The 25,937-nt window shown below is 44.7% G+C and overlaps 1 protein-coding gene across 2 annotated transcripts; it reads left to right on the forward strand.

Annotated features, from left to right (window-relative positions):
• Nucleotides 1-421: 421 nt before the first annotated feature.
• Nol9 (nucleolar protein 9) lies at nucleotides 422-22,835 on the forward strand. 2 transcript variants are annotated; one of them, XM_020161908.2, is made up of 12 exons: nucleotides 426-801; nucleotides 1,981-2,200; nucleotides 2,586-2,713; nucleotides 5,839-5,974; nucleotides 6,090-6,186; nucleotides 6,626-6,723; nucleotides 11,433-11,594; nucleotides 13,426-13,723; nucleotides 14,504-14,615; nucleotides 19,885-20,062; nucleotides 21,795-21,928; nucleotides 22,560-22,835. In XM_020161908.2, exons 1-12 carry the CDS (start codon nucleotides 454-456, stop codon nucleotides 22,707-22,709), a joined length of 2,061 nt encoding a protein of 686 aa, XP_020017497.1. In that variant the 5' UTR covers nucleotides 426-453; the 3' UTR covers nucleotides 22,710-22,835. The 2 variants fall into 2 exon arrangements, 1 of the variants encoding a protein (XP_020017497.1); XR_012450143.1 differs by lacking the exons at nucleotides 21,795-21,928; nucleotides 22,560-22,835 and adding an exon at nucleotides 19,468-19,588 and having other exon boundaries at nucleotides 422-801; nucleotides 19,885-20,015.
• Nucleotides 22,836-25,937: the final 3,102 nt, after the last annotated feature.

A 25,937-nucleotide genomic window follows, 5' to 3' on the forward strand; every position in this document is an offset into this window, starting at 1 on the left:
CAGTGAAAGTGTGAGCGAATCATCACAGTTCAGGCTTGTTACCCAGGATTGCTCCCGTCAGCCCAAAGACAAATGTATGCAAACTGAACATATGCAAATGAACCAATTTTGTTTAAAATGCCAATCCTGGAGCTTTTTCTGCAGGAAAAAAAAAATCCCAGGTGGATTTCCGGAGAGGTGGCCCTGTGGCTGAACCCGGTGTTTTTGGCTTTCTCTCTCCAGCCGCCCGGGGTGGGGCTTTTGCATAATGTAAATGTAACCCTCGGTGGGACCACGAGAGCTCCCTGGACTGGCGAGCCTCCGAGGGGCCGGTGGAATCCTTAATGTAGTACCGGAGGTCACCGGCAGAGGGCGGCAGCCGCTTCAAGGCCTCTCCCGTCCGCAGCCGGCGAGGCCGCAGGGCAAGAACGGAGTCTCGCGAGACTCTCGCGCGGCCAACGCTGCCCGCGCAGCATGGCGGATTCGGAGCTGCGGTTGCGGCGGGTTCCGTGCCGCTTTGCGTTGTCGAAGGCCCGCAAAACCCGGCCCAAGCTCATCCTCAGCCGCCGGGCCCGCCGCCGGCTCGGGACCCAGCGCCGAGGCGAGCGGCGACGCCTGCGGCGGCGGCGGCGGCTACTGCAGGCCCAGGCGGCGGGCGCGGACTATCGGGAGGGCACCGGCCAGGGCTCGCGCGCGGAGGCGGCCCGAAAGCCCAAGGCTGCGGCCCCGTCTCCCGCCCGCAGCGTCCGCGCCGCCGTCCCCGTCCCACTCGTGCGCCAGGTGGGCCCGGGCCGCGCGTTGCTGCTGCTGCCGGCCGAGGAGGTGGGTCACGCCCGCGGTGTTCGCGGCCTGAGCACCGAGACGCAGCCCCGGGAGCTGCCGGAATAGAGGGCCGAGGTCCCGGACGCCTGATCTCCGGCTGCAGGTCGCATTCCGGTCCGTCCTCATGGCGGCGGTCATAAGGCCTGCCTAAGGGGTCTCTAGGTCTTCCCAGTTGGCAGGGACTGACTTCTTTGGCGGGACTGGGGTTTGAACTCAGGACTTCGCACTTGCAAAGCACCTGGAGTTCACTTTGCTCGGATTATTTTGGAGGTTGGGGGGGGGGTCTCGCCAAGTATTTGTCCGGGGTTGGTCTCGAACCGCTTTCCTCCCCATCTCAGCCTCTCAAGTAGCTAAGATTACAGGCGTGAGCCACTGCTGCCTGGGCTGGCAGGGACTTTCATGCCAGCAAAAATTAACAGGTCGCATATTCTGGGCGCTTAGATATAAATGCCGAGGTGTTGCAAGTGCTTCAGGTGTGCCAACAGCGCTCCCTGCTGTCTCTGGAGTATTGCTGCCATCTCTCTGTTTACAGAGCAAGAAATAAATTAGGTCCTGCCGGAAGTTATACAGTAGCCAGGCAGAGCCAGGAGTCATACACTGAAGCAGGCTGACAGCACTCTGGTCTGGGAGATGATTCCTCGGATGCTGGGAAAGCGGAGAGGTCTTGCAAGCTTTGCACCTTTGTGAGGATGGCGTGGTAGAGTGTCTGAACCATGAGGACCACATAGGCGGGTCGGGGTCCCCTTGTTCTTCATGTTTTCACAGACTGACTCTGGAGCTGCTCTGGGGGATGACCTCAGGTTAAAAATACAAAGTATGTGTGGGTCACCTAGTCCAGTGTAATCTGCTCTTAGAAATTGATTGCCTTAGGGACTGGAGGTGTGGCTTAAGTGGTACAGCGCCTGCAAGCATGAGGTTCTGAGTTCAAATACCAGTTCCATGGGAAAAAAAGGAAGAAATTGATTGCCTTAAAACATTTTTTTTTGCAAATCTAATTTTTTGGCGGTATTGTGGTTTGAACTCAGGGCCTCACTCTTGCTAGACTCCTATTGGAGCCACTCTGCCAGCCCAGAAATTGATGTTCTTTTAATAAGTGAATAGCAAGATTTTAGAATTTTCCAGTTCTAGCAACAGGGTCCATAAAATGTGATTTTTTTTCCTGTTTTCTTTCCCTGCTAGGGTTTTACTTTTGGTGGTATCTGTCGTGTGACTTGCCTGTATGGCCAGGTGGAAGTGTTTGGTTATACCATTAGCCAAGGCCAGCCTGCCCAAGATGTCTACTCTGCCTATACCCACGCTTACCTGACTCTTAATGCAGTTCCTTACTCTACAGCTGAGAAAAGTGAGAAAGAGATCAGAAGGGAGGTCCGGGCTCTACTCAAATCTCATCTTAACCTGGGTAAGAAAAAGAAGTGTGTACTTTGCTAAGGGCCTACTATAATAAGATTAATGATTTTTAGACTCTTATTGTGATCTAGACATTGTGCACTTGGTTGTATCTGCTTAAACTCTCACAAGGGTCCTACGTGTTAAAGTACTGTGACTTTCACCATTTTGCATACAATAAAAAATTTCCAAGGCCATGAAGGTGGTATGGGGCAAGCCTGGACTGATTTCTCGCCACAGATGTTGGAAATTGATCTTACTATGTGATTTGCCACCTGAAAAACACTCTCAAGCATAATTCCTACTCTCAAAACGTTAGTAGAGAAGATAGCAGCCCTAAAATACATGTACTTTGATGGAGTTACTGCATCTGAAATGATTCATTTTTCTCTTTGCAGAGGACAGATCTTGGTCAATAGAGAACTTTTCTCCTCTGTGTTCCATTGTGATGCTAGAACAGCTAAAAACCTCCACCATAAACTTCATAACCAGCTATCCAGGTTTATCTTATGTTTTCGTGCAAGAGGTAAAAGCAGTTTTCATTCAGTTTCACTAATTACTTTTATCAAAGCAGTCAAATCCAGTGGCCTTGTAGGATAGGTTTTGGGAGATCAGTCTGTCCTGTCAGTGGAATTGGTGCTGCAGAGTGTCACCCGTGTCTCCCGTTGTCTCTGTAGCATTATCTGCTTTTCTCACTTTCATTCCCCAGCAAAACCCACCATTTTGATCAGGCATGGTGATCACACCTATAATAGCAGAGGTGGGAGGGTCACAAGTTTGAGGCCAACCAAGACTACTTAGCAAGACCCTGTCTCAAAAGAAAATACCATTTCATATTGTAGGTGGCTAATGGTTATTTTTATTTTCTCTAAACAGTGAATGAATAATTTAAATATACTGAGACTTCCAGCTTTCTCTTTCCTCGACTCTAAGTTGCTGCATTTTCTAAAGTCAAGTTCCATTCCTAGTGGACGCCTGTGGCTCACACCTGTAATCCTAGCTATTCAGGAGGCAGACATCAGAAAGATTGAGATTCGAGGCCAGACCGGGCAAATAGTTGGTGAGACCCTATCTTGAAAAAATCCTTCACAGAAAAAGGGCTGGTGGAATGGCTCAAGATGTAGGCCCTGAGTTCAAGCCCCAGTGCTGGGAAGAAAAAAAAAAAAAAAAGAATCACAGAGTAACAGCAGGCTTTTCACCTTACCATTTGGGTGCATGGAGTTGCCATTAATTGCGATGGGACACTGGCAGGAGCAGTGCCTGTTAGACATTATAGACTGTTAGACTTGTACTTGAAGAGGCCAGCTAGGCAGTCAAGTGTGTGAGTCTGGACTTCAGGGAAGGAGTTTGGAGGAATTTGGGAGCCTGCAGCAGAGAGGATATCTGAGAATAGGACATGGGTAAAAATCAAGGAGGGAGTTGATCTAGATAGGAAAGAGAGAGCTCCACATCTGGACTGTAGCACTCTGAAAGAGGTCTAGACAAAGCTGAGGGAACAGCAGAGGAACTTGAGAAGGAGCTGGCACCATGATAGAGAACCCTGGGGTCATAGGACTTTGAAGGAGATAGTGAGCTGCAGATGGTAAAAGGTGATCTAAGGCAGAGAATAAAGGTCTGGACAAGAATGGTTTTAGTAGATTGCTGTAGGGCAGCCTACAGGAATGGGGTCGAGAGCCTGAGGGGAAAGAGGAAGCCTAAGGGTTTAATGATAAAGGATTTTGTTACAAAGGGAAGGAAAGAAATGAAGCAGTGGTTCGAGGGATAATTGTAATCAAGAGTTTTGTTTTTTGTTGAGATGAAGTTAAGAAAGACCATAGCTAAGCATGCTTGTAATCACAGCTACTCAGGTATAGGCAAGAGGATCTTGGGTTCCGGGACAGTCCAGGCAATGGTAGTGGGTAGATCCTGTTGTAAAAACACAACAAACTCAAAAGGGCTGAGGGCATAGCTTAAGTAGTAGAGCATTTGCCTAGTGAGCACAAGGCCCTGGGTTCAATTCCCAGCTCTGCAAAAAAACAAAACAAAACAAACCACCATGCTTCAACACAGCAGATGGGAATGAGCCAGAGGAGAGAGAGAGAGAGAAGTGATGGTGCTGGAACCATCCTCTCCCATGGAGGTAGAGGATGGCTGGAGCTGTCATCAAGTTCATCATGAGAGATGAGTTGGGTTCTTCTGCTCAACTCATCCAACTGTGGCCTTGGGAGAAACAGGCAGTTCATTTATAGTGGTGGGAAGATATGTCCAGAGAGAGCCAGAGACAAGTGGAAGATCTCTTTAGATTGTTCCCCATCACCCTGGGAAAGGGAATTCTGTCTTAAGCCTTTGCCACTTGAAAGTGATGTTCCAGGGAGGGAGTGGGGGGGCGGGGGCGGGAATGACCCAAACATTGTATGCACATATGAACAAAATAAAAATTAAAAAGAAAAAAAGAAAGTGAATGTTCCAAATGCCATGCATCAGATGCATTTTTTTTAAATTATTTTATTTTTGAATTATATTAATATTATATATTACAGGTATATATAATGTACATTTATTAATATGAAGGGATTTCATATTACATGTACAATGTACCTTGAACAAGTTCACCTTCTCCAATATAATTCCACTCCCCCCATATGTGGGTTTTTTTCTTTCTTTTTTTTTTTTGTACTGGGGCTTGAACTCAGGGCCTACACCTTGAGTCACTTCACCAGCCCTTTTTTGTGATGGGTTTTTTTGATGGTTTTTTTTGTTTTGTTTTTTTGTGATGGGTTTTTTTGAAATAGGGTCTTGTGAACTGTTTGCCTGGGCTGGCTTCAAACCGTGATCTTCCTGATCTCTGTCTCCTGAGTAGCTAGGATTACAGGCATGAGCCACTGGCACCTGGCTCAGATGCATTCTTTTTGTTCATTTATTTGTTTTGTTTTCTTGAGACAGAGTCTTACTGTGTAGCCCAGGCCCAGCCTCTCAAGTGCTGGGATTAAAGGCATGGCTCAGACATACCCTTTATGCTGGTGAATTGCAGGAGGATATGTTTGTGGGTGGGTCCCATCCTTCATCCTCTTTTTCCATCGGCATCTTCCATCTGAACCACACTTGCTTGCACTAGCTCATGCCTGCATTCTTTGATTTCCTCCTGTGTCTGTTAGGACAGCAGTGGATTTGACATACTTGTCTTCCACATCCCTTTAACTCTATTTGCATATATCTTTGTTTTTTGCTTTATGTTTTTGGAGCTTGCCTTGACTTTGTTTCAGATCACCAACCTGTTCCATAGCTGCGGTACCTCTATTAAATTTTTCTTATGCAATCTTTCTATTTCAAGACAAGGTCATTTTCATTCTTTCCTCAGCCTCTCCAGTGCTGGGATTACAGGTGTGAGCCCCCGTGCTTGGTCAGTGAAAATCATTTTTAAATTTCTGTGCCTTTTCTTTTTTTTCTGGAACCTTCTGCAGAGGCTATTATGGCACCTTGGGAGTAAGCATGGGTTATGAAAACAGACACGGATAGTTTCAGGAATAGAGTTGACAATTTGCTGACAGGTTGGATTTTGGGATGGTAAAGGAAAGGGTGGGACTGAACTTATGTTTGAGGCTTACTAATTTAGAAACAAAGAAATCTGCATTTTCCACCTTTTCTGAAAATTTTAATTCTTATATATTTCAGAGTCCTGTTTTCCAGATTAATCCTGAATATTTAGCTTTGAGGTCTGTTGGCATCAGAAAACAGAAAAGGAAAAAAGGCCTTGCTTTAACTGAGAGTGCTCGTTCCGCACTGGAAGAGTTAGTTAGCGTGTCTTGTGGTAAGTAATGTATTTGGATAAGTTTAAGTGTATCCACCAAAGCCTCAGAGAATTGTGGCTAATAGAATCCTAAAGAAAGTGCTAATTCTGGGGTCATTGTTTGCTCTGCCTCCAGAGGAAATAGATGGCTGCGCTGTCATCCTGGTTTGTGGAACTCAGGACATTGGAAAGTCAACATTCAACAGATACCTGATTAACCAGTTGTTAAATAGGTAAGAATGCTTTCATTTGGATTTTGGTGTATCGCTTGATTTTTGGCATAAATGAGAATTTCGATTGGAGAAACATGGGGATGCATCCAGACTGGGCAGACGTTGTTTACAAAGAAGTGTGCTGGGGACACAGTAACCACCCTGCCTTAGGAGAGGCATCTCAGAATCTGTTTATCCAGATAACATTTCTAACGCCAGAGATTGAGAGTAGGCATAAGTTCTGTTGTGTTTAAAATAAAGCTGTAAGGAGAGACCAGGTTGTATGCATTTCATGAATGGACACTGCCTGCATTGTGAGGGTCATCTTTTGAAGCCATCTACCTGAAAGGCTGCACAGTGTGGATATGTGGGGTATTGTGTAAAGCCATTGCCATCTGATTTCTCCTCCCTACAGAATAAAGCTTCTTAAGATTTTCTTTCTTTCTTAAAAAAATTTCAGTATTTCCTGTGTTGACTATTTGGAATGTGATCTGGGACAGACAGAATTCACTCCTCCTGGGTGCATTTCTTTACTTAATATTACAGAACCAGTTCTGGGTATGTATTACATATTTCTTAAATGTCTTGACTTTATGAAATTCAAAAGCAATGATACTCTATATAAAATATGAACAGTGGTTGTGCTGCTACCAAACTCATGGCTATTGCATAACTGCATCACTGGCCTCCAGAAAACAAGATGTTTCCATTTTAGGATATGGAACTGTTTTTTTGCTTTATGTAAATTAGACACACTTTGCCCTAATGTTAACATCTTTTGTAATCTTCTCTATTTAGTTAATTGATTAATTTATTTTTTGGTAGCACTCAGAACTCAGGGCCTCACACTTGCTAGGCGAGCACTCTTACTGCTTGAGCCACTCTGCCAGTGCTTTTTTGTGATGGGTATTTTTGAGGTAGGGTCTCGAAGACTATTTCCCTGGACTGGCTTTGAACCACTATTCTGATCTTTCCTCATAAGGAACTAGGATTATAGGTGGGAGCCACTGGCGCCTGGCACCTTCTCTAACTATTAAAACTAAGAAATTAATACTGTTGAAATATTGTTAACTAGTCTACAGATTTCATTCAAAACTCACCAGTTGTCTTCATTAGTATCCTTTTTCTGGTTTAGAATCCAACTGCATTGCTCCTTTTTTTTGATGGTACTGGGATTTGAAGCCAGGGCTTCATGCTTAAAAAGCAGACGCTCTACCCCTTGAGCACACCTTCAGTCCATCTTTTTTTTTGCAATGGCCTCCAGTCCATCAGAAGTATTTGCCTTTAATGACAATCACCTGACCTCAGCCTCCCACGTAATTAGTGAGCCACTAGCACCTGACTGACTTTTTTGTTTATTTGTTGGTTTTTGTTTTTGTTTTTGTCTTGTGGCTTTTTTTTAATGATAAAATATACCAAACATATTCATCAGTTTAGCCACTTTTTTTAAACATACTTAAAAATTTTTTTATTAGTAGTTTATAGTTGCTGGGGGGGGATACATTGTGATATTTACGTAAGTGGTTATAATATATCTTAATTAGAGTCACCCCCTCCATCTTTCTTCCTTCCCTCTCTCCCCCCATTCTAGTCATTCTTCAGTGTGTAATTCACAGGGATTCAATCCATCATTCACTATCTATATCCAAAGGTATTTTATTATCCTAGAATGAAATGTTGTACTCATTGAAGATTAACTCCCCCTTCTCCCATCTTAGCTCCTGGTTTCTTCTATGAATTGTGTCTGGCTTCTTGCACTTAGCATGTTTTCAAGGTTCATCCATGTTATAGAAAATGTCATTCGCCTGATGACATTTGTTGTTTTCATGTTACAGCTGTTGTGCATAGTACTGCTGTGACTGTGAGTGTACCAGTACCTATTTAAGTCCCTGCTTTCGTTTCTTTCAGTTACATACCTAGGAGTGAGGTTGCGGGGTCATAGGACAGTTTTGCTTTTTAAGAAACTGCCAGACTTCTCATAGTAGCTGTACCATTTTTACACATTCCTATCAGCAGCGCACAAGTATTCTAATTTCTCCACATTGTTGCCAATACTTAAACTGTTTTGCTTATAGCCACTCTAGTAGATGTAAAGCAATGTTTCATTTTGGTTTTGATTTGCATTTCTGTAATTACTAAAGATATTGAGTATGCCTTTATTGAGCATTTATTTGTCTCTTCATGTGCTTATTAGCCATTTGTATATCTTGGAAGAAATTTCTATTCAAATCCTTGAGTATTGCCCTTTTTTATTTTATGTTTTTTTTTTGTGGTACTGGGGTTTGAACTCAGGGCCTCATGCTTGCTAGGCAGGCGCTCTACCTCTTGAACCACTCCACTAGCCCTTTTTTTTTGTGTTGGGTATTTTCGAGAGTAAGACCCTGAGTTCAAACCCCAGTACTGAAAAAAACAAAAAACAAAAAGAAAACCAAGATCTAGAGCTAGACACTTGTGGCTCACACCTATAATCGTGGCTACTTGGGAGATTGAGATCACAAGGATCACAGTTTGAGACCAGCCCAGGCAAAAAGAAGTTCCCAAGAACCCATCTCCAAAACAATCAGAGCAAAATCAACTGAAAGTGTGGCTCCAGTAGTGGAGCTACTGCTTTGTAAGTATAAAGCCCTGAGTTCAAACCTTAGTCCCATCTCTCCCCACAAAAAAGAAAAACCAAGATCCAGGTATTAGGAGTGCTGTTTTCTTCTAGGGTGGCATTGTTTTAGGTCCCCTCAGTAAACAGCTAGAAGATAGGTAAATGTATACACACATGCAGATTGTATGTATGTATTACACATCTTTGTTTAATTCTATAACTGGTTGTCTGTTGTCTGTACATAGATAAACATCACAGTTCCTACAATATCCCCAGTTGCTTTCCAATACAATAGGGTTCATTCTGGTCTTCCTTCTTTCTATTTTTTTTTTTGTTTTGTTTTTGTGGTTCTGGGGCTTGAAGTCAGGCCCTACAACTTGAGTCATTCCACCAGCCTTTTTTTTTTGTGATGTGTTTTTTGAGATAGGTTCTCGAACTATTTGCCTGGGCTGGGCTGACTTCGAATAGAAATCTTCCTGATTTCTGCCTTCGAGTAGCTAGGTTACAGGTGTGAGCCACCTGCCCGGCTGCGTTTGTAAATTCTTTTCCAATAGTGAGGAACCTGATTCTCATTATTCTGTTTTTGTTTTGTTTTTTTGGTGTTACTGGGCTTCATGCTTGGCAAACAGGCACTCTACCACTTGAATTACTCTCCCAGCCCACATTTCCATACCTTTCTGAAGCCCTTTTTTTCTAAGTCTAGCTTTATTTTCTTCTCTATTACTTGACTTTTCTTATCCCTAAATAAGATGCATTAATAATACACCAGTACTTTATTGATTTTTTTTTTTGGCAGCACTAGGGTTTGAATTCAAGGCCTCACACTTGTTAGGCAGGTGCTCTTACTGCTTGAGTCCATCTGCCAGTCCTATTTTGTGTTGGGTTTTTTTCGAGATAGGGTCTCTTAAACTCTTTGACTAGGGTTGGCTTCAAACCGCTGTCCTCCTGATCTCTGTCTCCTGTGTAGTTGGGATTACAGGCGTGAGCCACTGGTGCCCTGTCCCAATACTTTCTTAAGTAATTAACATACCATTTTGAAGTTTATAGCATCCAAAAGTTCTAAATTTTAAATTTTCAAACTACACTTGTGTTTGATGTCACTCTTACTGTTAACTCATCGTCTTAAGTCTGAGTCTTTCAGATTCAGTTTGTGTATAAAGATAGAATTAAAATCTGGTCTTGATGCATTAATGTATTTGCGTACTATCCCTATATATAAAACCATGTTCCCAGCTGTGTTAGTTTGTTTGTTTGTTTGTGTTAAAGTCTGTTCATATTAAGTATAGACACATTTCTCTTTGCTTTTTTTTCTTTTTTTTTTTTTTGATAGAAAGTCCCCCATGTAGGCCAGGCTGATCTCGAACTCTGTTCTCCTACATCAGTTTCCCAAGGGTTGGGATTATAGGTGGGCACCACCATACCTAGCTACATACCCTCCCATCTCTGTTGGCTACTTCCTTGGACCCATCTACTGCTTAGCCCCCACCAACCTCCTGGGGACTGACTGCGTCCCTGGTCCCACACCTGGCCATTCCATGGCCCTGTCCTTTTTTGAGCACTTCCTTGCTGCTTTTGCAAAACAAGATGCTCAAGAATCATCTTTTTTCCCTTGTACTGAGGCTCAAACCCAGGGCAGTGTGCATTCTAGGCAAATGCTATACCCCTAAATCTCACCCCTAGTCTTGAGGGTCATCTTTCACTTTCTCTTCCCTAGTCTTGAAATGAGCTGCTTTCCCAAATAACACTGGGAGCCCTGGTTCATTTTAATGGAGAGTGAGATTTTAAAACCCAACTCTTGGTACTGGGCTTGCCTTTGGGGGCCATTGTGCCTAGATGCTGTCAGCGAATGGAGCTAGGGTATACATGTTTGCTGAGAACCACACACTTGATGTGTAGATACGTGCATGTGTATTGCATCTGTACCTCTTTTTTTTAATTTTTTTTATTTTTTAGTGTTTTGGTACTGGGGCTTGAACTCACGACCTACATTTTGAGCCACTCCATCAGCCCTTTTTTTGTGATTATTTTTTTTCAAGATAGGGTCTCTTGAACTGGGCTGGCTTCAAACTGTGATCCTCCTGATCTTTGCTTCCCAAGTAGCTAGGATTACAGACGTGAGCCACTGGTGCTCAGTTTATGATGATTCTTTTTTTTTGGTGGCACTGGGATTTGAACTCAGCTTCATGCTTGCTAGGCAGGTACTCTTACCACTTGAGCCCCTCTGCCAGCAACTTTTATTCTTAATATGTTTGTATATTTGCTCAGCCCCTCTGTATTTCTTCTAACTCCTGACCACTTAGACCCACCCTCATCTGGGAGCAAGGCTGAATCTTTGCCCTCACTGACCCTGACTTTGAGGGGAGCTTTACTAGCTGAGCGTTCAACTCCAGTTATGGTGATCACACCACCAATCTCTGTCCTGGGTAGCCTTCCAGCTACCACAGAGATGAAGGCCCTTGCCCTGCTGACCCTGTTAACAGCACACAGTCCTGGTCACCATCCTCTTGCCCATGCTGGTCACTAGCCTCATTGAACCACTTTACTCCTTGTTACTGACCAGTAGGGATAACCATTGCTCGTGCTGTGTCATGGTTTAGAATGTGAGCTCTGAAGCAAGCTAGCACTGAGCTGCATCCCCAGCCTGGCTTAGTTACTCTTACTTTTATCTTCCTAGGACCACCTTTCACCCACCAGAGGACGCCACAGAAGATGGTGTATTACGGAAAACCTTCCTGTAAAAACAACTATGAGAATTATGTTGAGATAATAAAGTACGTGTTCAGCTCTTACAGGAGAGAGTCGCCACTTATCATCAATACTATGGGCTGGGTGTCAGGTGAGGCCACATGCATGCTGCAGGAGAGCAGCCAGTGTGAGCGGTGCACATGGATGGGGCACCGTGCAGTATTTCAATGCATGTCACAGTGCATAATGTTCGGGTGAAGGGACATATATACCTGTCTTCTCGAAAGTGTGCCATTTTTTAAGACAAGGTCTCACCGTGTTGCCCAAGCTGACCTGGAACTTGCTGTGTAACCTATGCTGGCCTTGAACGCTCAGTCCTCCTGCTTTTGTCTCCCAGCTGCTGGAATTACAAGCATGTGCCCCCATGCCTAGCTCATTCATTACTTTTTTTTCTTTACTTACTTTTGGCAGTACTGAGTTTTGAACTCAAGGCTTTACTCATGCTAGGCTCTGAAGCCACACATTTTTGCATTTTTGCTTGGGGCCAGCCTCAGACTTTGATCCTCCTACCTATACTGCTCAGTAGCTGGGATGACAGGCTTGTGCCACCAATCTGGACTTGTTGGTTGAAATGGGATCTTGCTAACTTTTAGCCCAGCCTGGCCTCAAACTGCAGTCCTCCCATTCTCTGCCTCCTGAGTAGCTGGGATTCCAGGCGTGAACTACTGGGCCCCAATCTTTTATCATTTCTTTGTGCTGAAAACATTGGTTATATTCTAGCTTTTTTGAAATACGCAGTACATTGTTATTTACAGTCACCCTGTCATGCAGCAGAACATCAGAAAGTATTTCTGCTGTCTAACTTAGTACCTATTAAGCAATCTTTCCCTGTCCTTCCTTCCCCTCTCCTGCTTACCCCCATTCTACTGTCAGCTTCTTCAGGATCCACATGCAGTGTTCCTGGTTTATTTTAGTGAACATAACAGCATCCCGTTTTGTCCATGTTGTCACAAATGATAGGATTTCACCTGTTGGTGGGCACTCGGGGTTGATCCTGTGTCTTGCCTGTTGTGAATAGTGCTGCAGTGACCATGGAGTACAGGAGTCTCTGGCACTGATTCCATCTCCTTCGGGTATATGCCCAGAAATGGAATTGCTGGGCAATTTAATTCTATTTTTATTTTTCCATTTTTGATTTTCGGTTTGTTTGTTTTTAGTCAGAGTCTCACTTGCTAGCCCTATCTGGCCTCAACCTCTCTATTTAGCTCAGAGTACCCTTGAACTGGTGATCCTCCTGTTTCAGCTTCCTGAATGCTGGGATAATAGGTGTGTACCACCATACAGTCTGTTCTTAATGTTTTGAGGTGCCGCCACACTTTTCCATAATGGCTGTACTAATTTATGTTCCCATTAATGGTGTCTAAGTTCCTGTTCCTCCACATCATCATCAGCGCTTGTTATCTTTTGTTGTGTTGACATTACCCATTCTAACTGGAGTGAGAAAATAATCCTGTTGTGGTTTTTGACTTGCATTGCTCTGATGACTAGTGATTGCCTCCTCCCCCATACTTTTTTTGTTTTTGTCGGTATTGGGCTTTGAACTCAGAGCTTTGGCATTGTCAGGCAGGTGCTCTACCACTTGAGCAATGTCCCCAGGCCTTTTTGTTTTAGTTAGTTTTCAGACAAGGTCTTATGCCTTTTTCCTGGGCTGGACTTGGAGCTCAATCCTCTTTCCTACATCTCAAGTGTCTGGGATGGAAGGTGTGAACCAATGTGCCTAACCTTTTTCAATCAAATTATGTGGTGCTTTTTACTCTTGAGCTGTTTGGGTTCCTCGAATACTCTGGATAATAAGGACAGCTTTTTGAACAGTCTTCTGACCAGATAATTTCTTCTCTTAGAGTGAATGTGCTAGTTTCTCACTGGAGCTTGTGTCTTTGTTAGAATGCTCACTATGCCTACATTGTTCTCCTTCTTCACAGATGAAGGACTTCTGCTCCTCATTGACCTCATCCGGCTGCTGTCTCCCAGCCACGTCATTCAGCTCAGTTCTCCCCAGAGTAAATACATGCCCAACCTCACCCCAGAGTACGTGGATGACATGGACGGCCTGTATACGAAAAGCAAGTCCAAAAGCAGAAATCGATGTTTTGTGCTGCCAGAGTTTGCAGACAGCTTGGAATTTGCAGATGAAGAGAAAGACAGTCCAGTTCCCTTTACTGGACATAAGCTGATATGTGTGCGTTCGGAGTTCCCAGTCACTAAAACTCCAAGAAATAGGTAAGTAAGGCATCATTTGGCTGAAGTGTCATGTTCAATTGAACAAGTCATTCTGTTTTCACTTCCTTAGAAAGAGTAAGTCCTCGGGCTGGTTGTAGTGGTACATGTCTGTAATCCCAGCATGCAGGAGGCTGAGGCAGGAGAGTCATGAGTCTGAAGCAGCCTGGTCTGCTTACCAAGCTCCAGGCTAGCCTGGGCTATATAGTGAGACACTGTGTGAGCAAAAAGAAAAGTACTCTAAAAATTTTCAGATCTATCACAGTTATGCATTTCAGGAGGAGAAAAAAATGTTTTCTCAGGCAGGCACAGGTGGCTCATGCCTGTAATCCTAGCTGCTCAGGAGGCAGAGATCAGGAGGATCACAGTTCAAAGCCGCCTGGGCAAATAGTTCTTGAGACCCTATCTCGAAAAACCCTATCACAAAAGGCTGGCATAGGCCCTGAGTTCAAACCCCAGTACCATACCAAAAAAAAAAAATTCTTCCCAATGGAAACATCCAGAAGTGACTCTAGCGGTGGCTGCCAGGAGCTTTGACTTGAGGTGTCTTCAAGCCTTGTGTGATTAGCAGGAATATGGCCTTGCAGGTGTGCGGGGTTTGTTTGGTTTTGTTTTTGGCATGTGCTGGGCCACACTCCTTGCCTCAGGAAGAACATCTTGGAGGAGCAAAGTCCAGTGTGCTGTCTTGATGTCATCTGTGTGGTGACAGGTACTTCAGCTTCTGAGCAGGAGGCGAGTATGTAATAGAAGTCTCTACTTACATCCTTCTGATTTACTTTTCAGGGAGTCACATAACAGAATTCTTAGAGATCTGGCAGTCTTAGGTTACCTCGGCCAGCTGATGCCTCCAGTGCCAAAACCACTAGGTCCTTTGCATGGTCTGACACCCTATCAGGTAAGTGGAACTTGGAGAATGTCTTTATTTCGTTCACTGAAGAGACAGTTCTGTGGCTTCCTATGTGCTGGGCATTCTTGTACCCTGTTTTTCCTGCTTAATCCTCACAACACCCCTGGGACATGCTGTAGTTATCCCATTTCATGGATGGAGAAACTAAATTGCAGAGAGGCAGAAATGGCAGAGCTGGCATTTGGACCTTGGCAGGCCAGTTCTATCTGGCACAGGTGTGGTTGTGACTGTTCTGATCCAGTGGCAGCTCCAGCACCTGTATTTGTCAACTGTGTGTGACTTCATTTGTCCTCCATAGCATGGGGTAGTGGCAGATCCTGTAGAGTGGTTGCAATGTTGAGTGTGCCTTCCTGCAGGTCCTGCACCCAGAGTGTGATCTATCTAAAGTATTCCCTGTTAACGCTTGGAAAATTGCAGCACCAGAGTATTTGCAGCTAGGAATCTAGGCTGCTGAAAATTGCTTTACAGGAAACTAGTGCAGTGTTAGGATTTAGGATGATGAAAGAATCAAAATAGTGACAGGTACTTTTGCTTTTTTTAATTTAGTTGCTGTTTTTTGGGTTTTTTTGTTTGTTTGTTTTTTTGTGGTACTGGGGATTGATTCCCTGGCCTCATGCTTGCTAGGCAAAGCACTCTTACCACTTTAGCCCTGTCCCAGTCTTTCTTTTTTTTCCACAATACCTGTTTATTCATTTGGTTTCCTCCCAGGCATCTGTCCAGTAATTCCCAGCTTTTTTTTTTTTTTTTTTTTAAACTCAGGGCCTCACGCTTTTGGTATAGCCTCTGCCATTTGAACCACATCTCCAGCCCACCCTATTTATTTATTTATTTATTTATGCATTTATTTTTGAGATAAGGTCTTGCTCACTTTATCCAGGCTGGCCTAAACTTGTGGTACTCCTGCCTCTTCCTTCCAAGTACCAAGTAGCTGGGAGTATAGGAGTGTACCACAACACCCTTTTTTTTTTTTTTTTTTTTTTTTTGGTGCTTATAATCATGTGCTCTATCACTGAGGTGCACTCCCAGCTCCAGGGTAGCACTTTTTTTGCAAACTAAGAAAGGTTCTGTTTATTTATTTTTAAAAATCTTTTTGGTGGTACTGGGGTTTGAACTAAGGGACTCAAACTTGCTAGGCAGGTCTTCTATTACTTGAGCCACTGCACCAGCCCTTTTTTGTGTTGGTTATTTTCCAGATAGGGTCTCGTGAAATGTTTGCCCAGGCTGACTTCGAACCACAATTCTCCTGATCTCTGCCTCCTGAGTTGCTAGGATTATAAGCCTGAGCCACTGACACCTGGCAGAAAGGTTTTCTTTTTAAGATAAAATAGTAGCACACATCTAGAGCAAGAGTTCTCTGGGTTTTATAAAAGAAAAAAACTATACTAAGGTGTCAATTAAAAACCAGAGAGAGCTGGTCACCTCTGGCTCACATCTGTAATCATAGCTGCTTGGGGGAGGCTGAGATTGGGAGGTCCCAGTTCCAGGGCAGCCTGGGCAAAAAAAGTTCTTGAGACCCCCATCTCAATAAAAAAGGTTTGGGCACGGTGGTGCACTGCTATCATTCCTTCAACAGTGAGAAGTGTAAGATAGGAGCACTGTGGTCCAGGATGGGCGAAGAGAAAGACCCTATCAAAAATAACCAGAGCAAAAGGGCTGAGGCCTTTCTGAGGCCATGGCTCAAGTGGTGGAACATCTACCTAGCAAGTGAAGCACTGAGTTCAAAGCCCAGTACTGCCAAAATGAACAGAAAACAGAGCAGAGGACTGGGGGTGTGGCTCAAGTAGTAAGGTCTTGAGTTCAGTCGTCACTAACACACAGGCACACATAGGAAACCATTAAAGAGCAAGCACTATTTGTGGTTACTTGGGTACATGTGTTAAAGAAGTTGTTCTGTACTTTTGTCTATGTGGAAATGCATGAATAAAACAGTGCAGAGTGAGATGGCAGGTGGCAACTTTGAAGCCCCATTTTCTACACTAATACGCCTTCAGGATTAAAGTGATCATTTTATAAATAACTTTAATATCAAAGAACACTTAAAGAAGTCTAAGGTCACTGCTTAGCCAGGTACTGGTAGCTCACACCTATTATCCTAGCTACTTGGTAGGCTGCGTTTGGGAGAATTGAGGTTTGAGGCCAGCCAGGCAAATAGTTCATGAGACTCCATCTTCAAAATAACCAGAGCAAAATGGATTGGAGGTGTAATTCAGGGCCTTACACTGTCCTGCAGGTGCTCTACCATTTAAGCTCAGGCCTCAAACTCTTTTTTTTGTGGTACTGGGATTTGAACTTAGGACTTACACCTTGAGCCACTCCACCATCCCTTTTTTGTGATAGGTATTTTTGAGATAGAGTCTCTCCAAGTATGTGCAGAGGCTGGCTTTGAACCGAAATCGTCCTGATCTCTGCTTCCTGAGTAGCTAGGATTACAGGCATGAGCCACCAGTACCTGGCTCAGGCCTCAAACTCTTGATTCTCCTGCCTCAACTTCCCAAGTCCTGGAATCGGAGGCATAAACCACCACACCTGGTGAGGCTGGTCTTTTTCATGACATCTTTATTGAACATTTCCTGCAGCTCCTCCTCTGTCAACTTCTCACGTCTTTGGCCACCTGCTTCAGATCTAAGCTTTCAGGAGTTCTTTTGTATCTTTCTGACATTTTCTGAATTACCACAGTTAAAAGCCACCAAAGTTCATTTTTCCTGTCCCTTCTGTATCAGCTTAGCTTAGCATTTTCTTTTTGGGGGGATGGTACTGGGGCTTGAACTCAGGGCCTTATGCTTGCTAGGGAGGCTCTCTACCAATTGAGCCATATCTCCAGTTGGGCTTGTCATTTTCTTGATTTCTTTCTTGAGTTCAAAGCCACTCTTAACTTTTGTAGTTCTAATAAAATCTGGCTTATGACTGATCCATGTCTCTGGACATTTGATTCTTAGTTTGCATTTTGAATAGGATGCCCTTTGGCGACAGAGGCCAAAAGAAGGACCAGTGCATCAAAGCCAAGAAAAGTGCAGAAGAGGCAGTGGGCCCGCCCAGGGCCTATGAAGGACTCAACTTAAGGGCACAGGGCACAGCAAGGCCCCAAATGGCCCTTCTTTTTTTTTTTTTTTTTTTTTTTTAATCTTTTGGTGGGATTCCAGTTTGAATTCAGAGGTTTGCACTTGGAAAGCAGGTGCTGTTAAAGCAGTGCTTTTGAGCCATACTTCCAGTCCATTTTGCTCTGGTTATTTTGGAGACAGGGTCTCTTGAACTGTTTGCCTGGCTGACCTCAACCCTCAATCCTCCCAATCTCAGCCTCCCAGGTAGTTAGGATTACAGGCATGAGTCACTGGCGCCAAGCTCAGGTTGCCCTTCTTTGGTAAGCACTTGCACCATCTACCAGCTCTGTTTTGTGTTAGGTATTTTCAAGATAGGATTTCACTGTTTGCTCTGGTTAGCTTCAAACTGTGATCCTTTTGGTCTCTGTCTCCTGAGTAGCTAGGATTATAGGCATGAGCCACTGGTACCCAGCTGGCCCTATCCTGTGTTAACTCCTGTTACTGTCCCGCTTTGCTGATGGTAAGACCAGATACTTTGAGGCAGCCTATCCACAGTGGCCTGGTATAAATCTGAGCTGGACCTTGAGCCCAGACTTCCTACCTATAGAGCCCAAATTCCACCCTGCTCTCTGGCCAGTGCACTTTGAAGCAGCTACTCTAAGCTAGTCCCTCTATTAGGCACCTCATGTGGAATGGCTCTGTGACTCTGTGGCAGTCCTGAGAGGGAGATGCTCTTGGAATCCCCATTTGGATCTCTGGAAGCTAGGCACACAGCTTCAGAAGCTATCCGAGGTCACACAGGTGGCAGCAGTGGACCCAGATGGCCAAGATGCGTCTCTGCACTGATGGTGGCATGGTTTCCTGGCTTCTGAGAATTCTTCACCTGAGGATCAGGCGGTCTGCTAATGGAATTTCAGTTTGTGGGGTCATTTATTTGCTTGGAGATACTTTATAACTGAACTTAGGTCACGTCTGCCAGTGATTTTTTCAACCTTTTGTTATACACTTACTTCTGAAATCAAACAATAAGTATAACAGAATACTTTTCTACTTTAGAAATTTGGAATTGTCATGGCTCATGCCTATAATCCTAGTTACGCAGGAGGCAGAGAACAGGAGGATTATGGTTTGAAGCCAGCCTGTGCAAATAGTTGGAGAGACTCTGTCTCAAAAACACCCATCACAAAAAAGGGCTGGTGGAATGGGTCAAGGTACAGGCCCTGAGTTCAAACCCTAGTACTGCAAAAAAAAAAAAAAAAAGTTGGAAATACCCAGAAAGCTACATGTTGGTCGTTTAGCTAATGCTCCAAAATGTGGTCGGCCTTCTTTTCTGTTCCTTTGGGTTTTGTTGTTGTAGGTTGCTACTCCCACTGAGCTGCATCTCCATCCTAGTCCATCTTTCTTAATTTCTCACATCACATTAGGAAATGGAGGCCTTTTCTCAGTGAAATGGTTCTGACTTTGTGACGTTAGATAACTCAGTGAACAAGGTTTCACAAGTATTTGACTGGAAGTTCCCTCTACTTTAACTTACCCCTCTCCACACTTGAGTCATCTGTGTCTATAGACAAGAAGTGCCCCGCATTCTGTCTAGATTTCTGTCAAGTACTGCTGCTGTGTAAGAACTGCGTGTGCCTTTGCTAGGGTCTCTCTGTAAAGCAGTGCATCCCTAACCAAGCCCTGGTTAGTGTTTTTTGTTGTTGTTTGTTTTTGTAGTACTGGGGTTTGAACTCAGGGCCTCATGCTGGCTAGACAGGCGATCTACCACTTGAGCCACTGCACCAGTCCTTTTTTTCTATTAGGTATTTTCAAGATAGGGTCTGTCGAACCATTTGCTGGTGCTGGCTTCGAGCCAAGATCCTCCTGATCTCTGCCTCCCAAGTAGCTAGGATTGCAGGAATGAGCCACAGGCACCTGACCCTGGTGAGTGTTTTTATTCATTATAGATACTTTTGGGTACCTGTAATACCAAAAGGGTGGTTTGGCAGACCTTGCTATAGATAGCTGACTGAGTCAATTGGTATTAATTAAAAATAGACTTTCAAGCCAGGTGTGGTTACTCATGTCTGTAATCTCAGTACTTGGGAAGCTAAGTCAGGAGGATCTTGTGTTTGAGGCAGCATGACTCAATAGGGAGCTGCTGTCAAAAAAAAAAAAAAAAAAGTCTTTCAAAGTAGAAATGAATCGAACGAGATGCACATTTATTATTTATTTTCCAGGTCCCTTTCAGTGCAGTTGCGCTACGGATTACTCATGCTGATGTCGCCCCCACCCACATACTGTATGCTGTGAATGCCAGCTGGATTGGCCTTTGCAAGATCCTGGATGACGTCAGAGGATACACCAGGGGGCCCATCCTGCTGGCCCAGACACCGATATGTGACTGTTTGGGGTTTGGTGAGTTGAGAGTAAATCCTGTCTCTAAACCTGCTACAGCACATCTATTTCCACTGCACATGACTGGTCCTGACCTTGTAGCTGTTGCTCAGCAGGATGAAATTAGGACCAAAGCTGCTCTGTTTCTGTTCCTGCCAGCTCCTCTGAGTGTAAGTCTTGACTTGGCCCTCTTTTCTCTCTGCCTTTTCCTGAGACCATCCTGTCTTGCAAGCCCATCTTATTGGTGGTCACCTGCACGTGGGGTCTTCTGTCCACTGATAGGTCTGGCCCTGCGCACCTCCTCCTTTCCCCAGGACTGGGCTTTGATACTCAGGGCCAAATCCTGTTTGTTGCATTTGTCACATCCAACCCATTGGCAGGTTTGGTAGCTCCTATTTTCAAAGTATGTTGGGTTTCTGCATCTCTTCTCCCCATGCCAACCAGCCACTGTCATTTCTGCATGGAACTATAGGAAAAGCTTCCTGACTGGTCTGTTACTCCTCCTTAAGCCCATCTTTGCAGTCACAGATCTGCCATTGGCACAGGTGTGGGATTTGGACTTGGCTCGTAGGGCCCTGCTTCCCAGGGATCCTCAGCTTTCTGCACGGTCAATGATGTTAGTGTAGAGTTGGTAGGTTGCTAAAACTAAGTAACCCCAAATTAGCAAAATGGTTTTTTGTTTTGTTTTGTTTTGTTTTCTGGTGGCATTGGGGTTTGAACTCAGGGCCTCCTGCTTGCTAGTCAGGTGCTATTACTGCTTGATCCACTCCACCAGTCCTTTTTTTTGTGATGGGTTTTTCCAAGCTAGGTCTCAAAAACTACTTCCCTGAGACTGGCTTCAAATCGTGATCCTCCCGATTTCTGCCTCCTGAGTAGCTAGGATTACAGGCGTGAGCCATCAGCGCCCACCAAGTTGGCAAAATCTAAACAGTTAAATGCACATTTCAGATTTATCCAAGACTGAACGTCTCAGAAGCATTTCAGAAATTGTGGTACAGACTGTAGAGAAGGAATGGGCGGTAGGAAAGACTGAGTCATTGTGTGCTCCTCAGAAGTGGTGCTTTGGCGTTAGTTACAACAAATCGGCCTTTGCATCAGCTAACAGTAGAAGGTATGAATAGTACTTGTAATTGGCAAAGTGGCTCAAGTGGTACAGCACCTGCCTAACAGTGTGAAGCCCAAACCCCAGTATTGCCCAAAAAACTAAAAAAAAAAAAGTCTTTGTAGCCAGGCCTGGCGCTGGTGGTTCATGCCTGTAATTCTAGCTAGTTGGGAGGCTGAGATCTGGAGGATCATGGTTTGAGGCCAGTTCAGAAAAATAGTTTGTGAGACCCATCTTCAAAATAAGCAGAGCAAAGTGGACTGGAGGTGTGGCTCAAGCAGTAGAGTGCTTGCTTTGCAAGCAGGAAGCCCTGAGTTCATGTTCCAGTCTCACCCAGGTACCGGTGGCTCATGCCTTTCATCCTAGCTACTCAGGAGGCAGAGATCAGGAAGCTAGCCTGGGCAAATAGTTCCAAGAGACCCTATCTGGAAAAACCCTTTACAAAAATAGGGCTGGTAAAATGGCTCAAGGTGCAGACCTGAGTTCAAGCCCCAGTACCCAAAAAAAAAAAGTCTTGTACTTTGTATTCTCAAATCAAAACAGACTTGAAATTGAAACACTTATTTTCAAGGCCGCTCTGCAAATTTTCATGGTGGGAAGGTTTGGTGTCTCCAGAAAGGTTGATATCTGTATTGTGGATGTGTCTTGAAGGGATCTGTCGAGGAATTGACATGGACAAGCGGCTGTACCACATACTCACCCCCATGCCCCCAGAAGAGCTAAGAACTGTCAATTGTCTGCTTGTCGGGGCTGTTTCCATTCCACAGTGCATCTTCAAGAGCCAGGTGAGCTCACCCAGAGATAGCCTCACGGGGAGCCTACTTGTCCAGGTGTGGAGTGAGGAGCTGAAGTTGGGGTGAGAGTCACAGCAGCAAGTCCTTTGGGAAATGTGAACTTTGTTGTAGAGCCTGAAATGAGTATTGTGGTGGTCTCAAAGGCCTAAGGCCATGAGTTCAAGGCCATGAGTCCTGTCATACAAGGTCAAGAGTCCCAGAGTAGAGCCATTACCCTAGAAGGTGTTGGTGGGGAGAGTAGAAGGACCTCCATAAGATATATCCTATAGACAGTATTCAGGAGCACCCATGCAGATGCCACAGTTGTGAGGGGAAAAGGGAGTGGGAGGCCTGGATGTTCCTCTGTGCTTATCTGTGTTGAGAGAAAAACATAGCACTCCCACCATCTTTTATGGTGTTTGGTGTTTGTGAAGTTGGATGGGACAGAGAGGAGGTACAGGCACACTTTGGCTGGCTGGTTGCCCCAGGAGTTCCTTTGAGGGAAGGAACCAAGTCCCTCAAGCTGGAAAGACCAGAGTGCCAGCCTCACCTTCACACTGGCTCCCAGGTGAGCGAGAACACAGCCTGCTCCTCAAGGCGGGTCCGGACAGGCTTCCATGTGTTTTCTTTGTTTCTGTTTCAGCATGGGCCTGAAGGTACGATTCCCTACGTCACAACAGATTACAATTTTAAACTTCCTGGAGCATCAGAGAAAATTGGAGTAAGAATAGCTAAAGAAGCTCCTGTAAAGAAGATACACCCCAAACCCAAGCTCTATCGGAAAGTAAAGTGAATATCAACAAGGCGAGAGACTTTCTTTTCTAGCTGAGGATTTGGCTCAAGTGGTGGATCACCGGCTTAGCAAGTACAACGCCCTGAGTTCAAATCCCAGCACTGCAAAAAAAAAAAAAAAAAGAGAGAGAGAGAGAGAAAGAGACTTTCTTTTTCTACCTAAAAGCTTTGTCTCCTGGCCTGACCTCAGAAGACATGGGGTTTTATGGCTGTGGATGGTGCTCTGATGTAGTGTTTTTGTATGAATCATGAATGGGTTGTATACTTAATAGTTCTGATCTTTGCTTGGTCTTCTGTATGGTTCATCAGACTTGCTATACAGTGTCTTTTCTAAAGAAATTTTAAGCCATGGGGGAAAGTTTGTATGCCATTAAAATGCAGCTGGTTCCTCAAAAAGTTCAAGGATGAGGTTATTGGAATCAGGATAAAAATAGGGAAATTGAGGCCACAAAGCTGCACCAAGAATGGTGAAGGCAGGCCGACCCACAGACTGTCGAATGTGAGGACGCATGCAGACTGGGGCGGCATGGTGCTGGGCTTGAATGGCAAGGTTATCTTATGCTCTGTTCATCTGATGCCATCTGGCCTCCCAATCATGTGAGTCAAGTGCTAGAAGATTGCATTTGGTCTTTATATCTGTGGAGGTTTAATAGATAAAAGTGTGGAGTCAAGAACTCATTTAATTCTTTTTTTTTTTAACCTGTGTTTTTATGCTGAAGAAGCTGTTCTCAAATTGGAGAGCCTCCCCAGGGCTCTTTAAATCCAGATTTGTCCTGATTGGCTTCTGACCTGGCACCACAGGCGGTGCTAAAGTGGAAAACTGGCCATTTGGATCTCTGGTCAGCCAGCTCTGTGAACAGCCCATTCACGCAATGGGCCGCTGGACCTGAACTTGGTGCACAGTGTTCAGGGCTTTCTCCTGAGGAACAGGAGGCTGCTGCCACTGCTGTTCTTCCTGATGGTTGGAAGTGGCTTTTAGTAACCAGAGGTGACTGGCCTGGTCATCATTTCTGCATTTGAGCAGTGAGACATTTTAAACTGCATTGTGACTGCTATTGTTGGAATTTCACCTTCCCAGCATAATTGTGTCAAAAGACTGTTCCTAGCCGAGCATGGTGTCTCATGGCTATAATCCCAGCTACTCAGGAGGCAGAGATCAGGAGAATTGAGTTTCAAGACCAACCCTGGGCAAAAACAGAAGACTCTACCTGAAAAATAACTAAAGCAAGCCAGGCATTGTGGCTCATGCCTATAGCTACTTGAGATGCTGAGATCACAAGGACTGCAGTTTGAGACCAGCCTGAGCAAAATTCACAAGATCCCTTCTTAACCAGTGACTTGAGTATGGTGGTGTGCACCTGTTATTCCAGTTATGTGGGATCCTGAGATCGGTAGGATCACAGTTCCAGGCCAGCCCAGACAGAAAAGTTCCGAAGACCCCATCCCCAGAGAAAGAGCTGGACATGATGACAGGTGCCCAATATCCCAGCTACAATAGGAAGTGTAAACAGAATTGTGGTCCATACCAGCCTGGGCATAAAGTGAGACCCTGTCTTGTCAGAGCAAGAGCTGGGTGTGGCTCAAGGGAAAAGCCCCTGCCTAGCAAGTGCAAAGTGCTGAGTTCAGACTCCAGCACTGCCACAACCAAAACCTGTTCCTAGTCTGTGGAGTTTAACACTTAACGGTCATTTAAACCATTGGTTACACTGTCCTCATGTTGGGTATTTTTGTGATAAGGTCTTGAGAACTATGCTTGGCTGGCCTTGAACCATGATCCTCCTAATCTCTGCTAGGATCATAGGTATAAGCCACTGATGTCTGTCTTTTGCAAAGAATTTTAAGATAGTCTGGCACTATCAGTTTTTTGCCTCTTTCCCAGTTCCTTTGTGTCTTACCAAGATAGGTTGGTACATTGGTCTTTAGTACAAGTCTCTGGAAGAATGGAAGTGGTGTCCTGTAATTTGCACTTTCATTAAATCCAGGTTTGCCTTTAGCTTTTCAATGTTGACCTTTGTCAGGCTTCATCAGTAAAGGGGTGTCATCGCCAGAGAGCGCCCTCAGTGTTGGTCAGGTAGCTGTGGGGCAGCATTGGTGTAGTGACTAGACAGCCGGGCTTGGAGCTCGTGGAGACCTGGCTCTGCTTAGCTCCAGGGCTAGCCTGGTCAGACCAGCCACAGTACCAACTCCCTTAGGTGTCAGTGTGACTGTCAGTGTCAGTGGCCTGTCCCCCAAGATTGGACTCTCTGTTGGGGTGTCTTGTTGTTGAGACAGGGTCTTGCTATGTAACCCATGGCCTCAAACACATCGTCCTTCACAGGTGTGTGTCATTTCTGTTTGGACCATCTGTTGTGGTTGAGAGTGGACAGTGAGGACTTTTCTGTTGGAGTCTTTACCAAAACTTGTCATTGTTTGAGTATGTGACTCTGAAGTAGCACGTGCCTTTGTTAGGGGTATTATAGAAATAGAGGGCAAAAAGTCAAAACCCTTACTTACCAGTTTTTGTGATTGTTTGAAATTAGTTTATTTTTAAAGATCCATTCAGGTATGAAGTTAAATGAGAAGATTCTGATTCTAGGAGTTCTTTAAATGAAAGCATTTCAGAGGCCCCATCTGTCCTAGGTTAGGCTTTCTTGGAAGCAAGAGATCACTGTCTCCTCTGCCGCCATCACTGGAAGTTGAAGACTGGAACGTGGAGAGATCTACTGAGCAGGCAGCAGTGCCTTGGATAGCTTATGTGTTTTCCTTTGTCAGGCTCCATCAGTAAAGAGGTGTCACTACTAGAGGGAGCCCTAGTTTGGTCAGGTGGCTGTGGGGCAGCATTGGTGTAGTACCATGGGAAGTGGTGTGGCAAAGCAAAGGAGGCCCCAGGCTGCATCTCCCACTTGGACCCCTTTGACAAGCATTTACTTTACCTGTTAGACACTCGGGGTTCTGCCTACCAGACAGGATATGAGGACCAAATGATGTGGGTTAGGAGTCCCTCTTGTTACAGCAGATTTTTTTTTTTTCCCCCTACTGGGGTATACGAAGCAAGTGCTCTGCTGGAGGTGTGCCAGGCATCATGTGGTGATATTCTTAAATTGTCTAATCAGCAGGTCTTGGGTTTTTTTTTTTTTTAGATTTGGATGGCAATATAGTGGTTAACTTTGATGCTAGAGCTCTGAGTTTGAATTCCAGCTTTGCCATTACCAGTGTTTAACCCAAGTTTGTTTTCTTTGAGGATAGGGCC

This window comes from Castor canadensis, chromosome 7 (assembly GCF_047511655.1).
Source record: "Castor canadensis chromosome 7, mCasCan1.hap1v2, whole genome shotgun sequence".
NCBI classification, from domain to species: domain Eukaryota; kingdom Metazoa; phylum Chordata; class Mammalia; order Rodentia; family Castoridae; genus Castor; species Castor canadensis.

Bases quoted from the DNA above. Each gene is read 5' to 3' on its own strand.
- Nol9 (XM_020161908.2), top strand. From the start codon at position 454: ATGGCGGATTCGGAGCTGCGGTTGCGGCGGGTTCCGTGCCGCTTTGCG. The intron at 6,724-11,432 runs GTATGTATTACA...TTATCTTCCTAG, and splicing joins TATTACAGAACCAGTTCTGG to GACCACCTTTCACCCACCAG. The intron at 13,724-14,503 runs GTAAGTAAGGCA...TTTACTTTTCAG, and splicing joins ACTAAAACTCCAAGAAATAG to GGAGTCACATAACAGAATTC.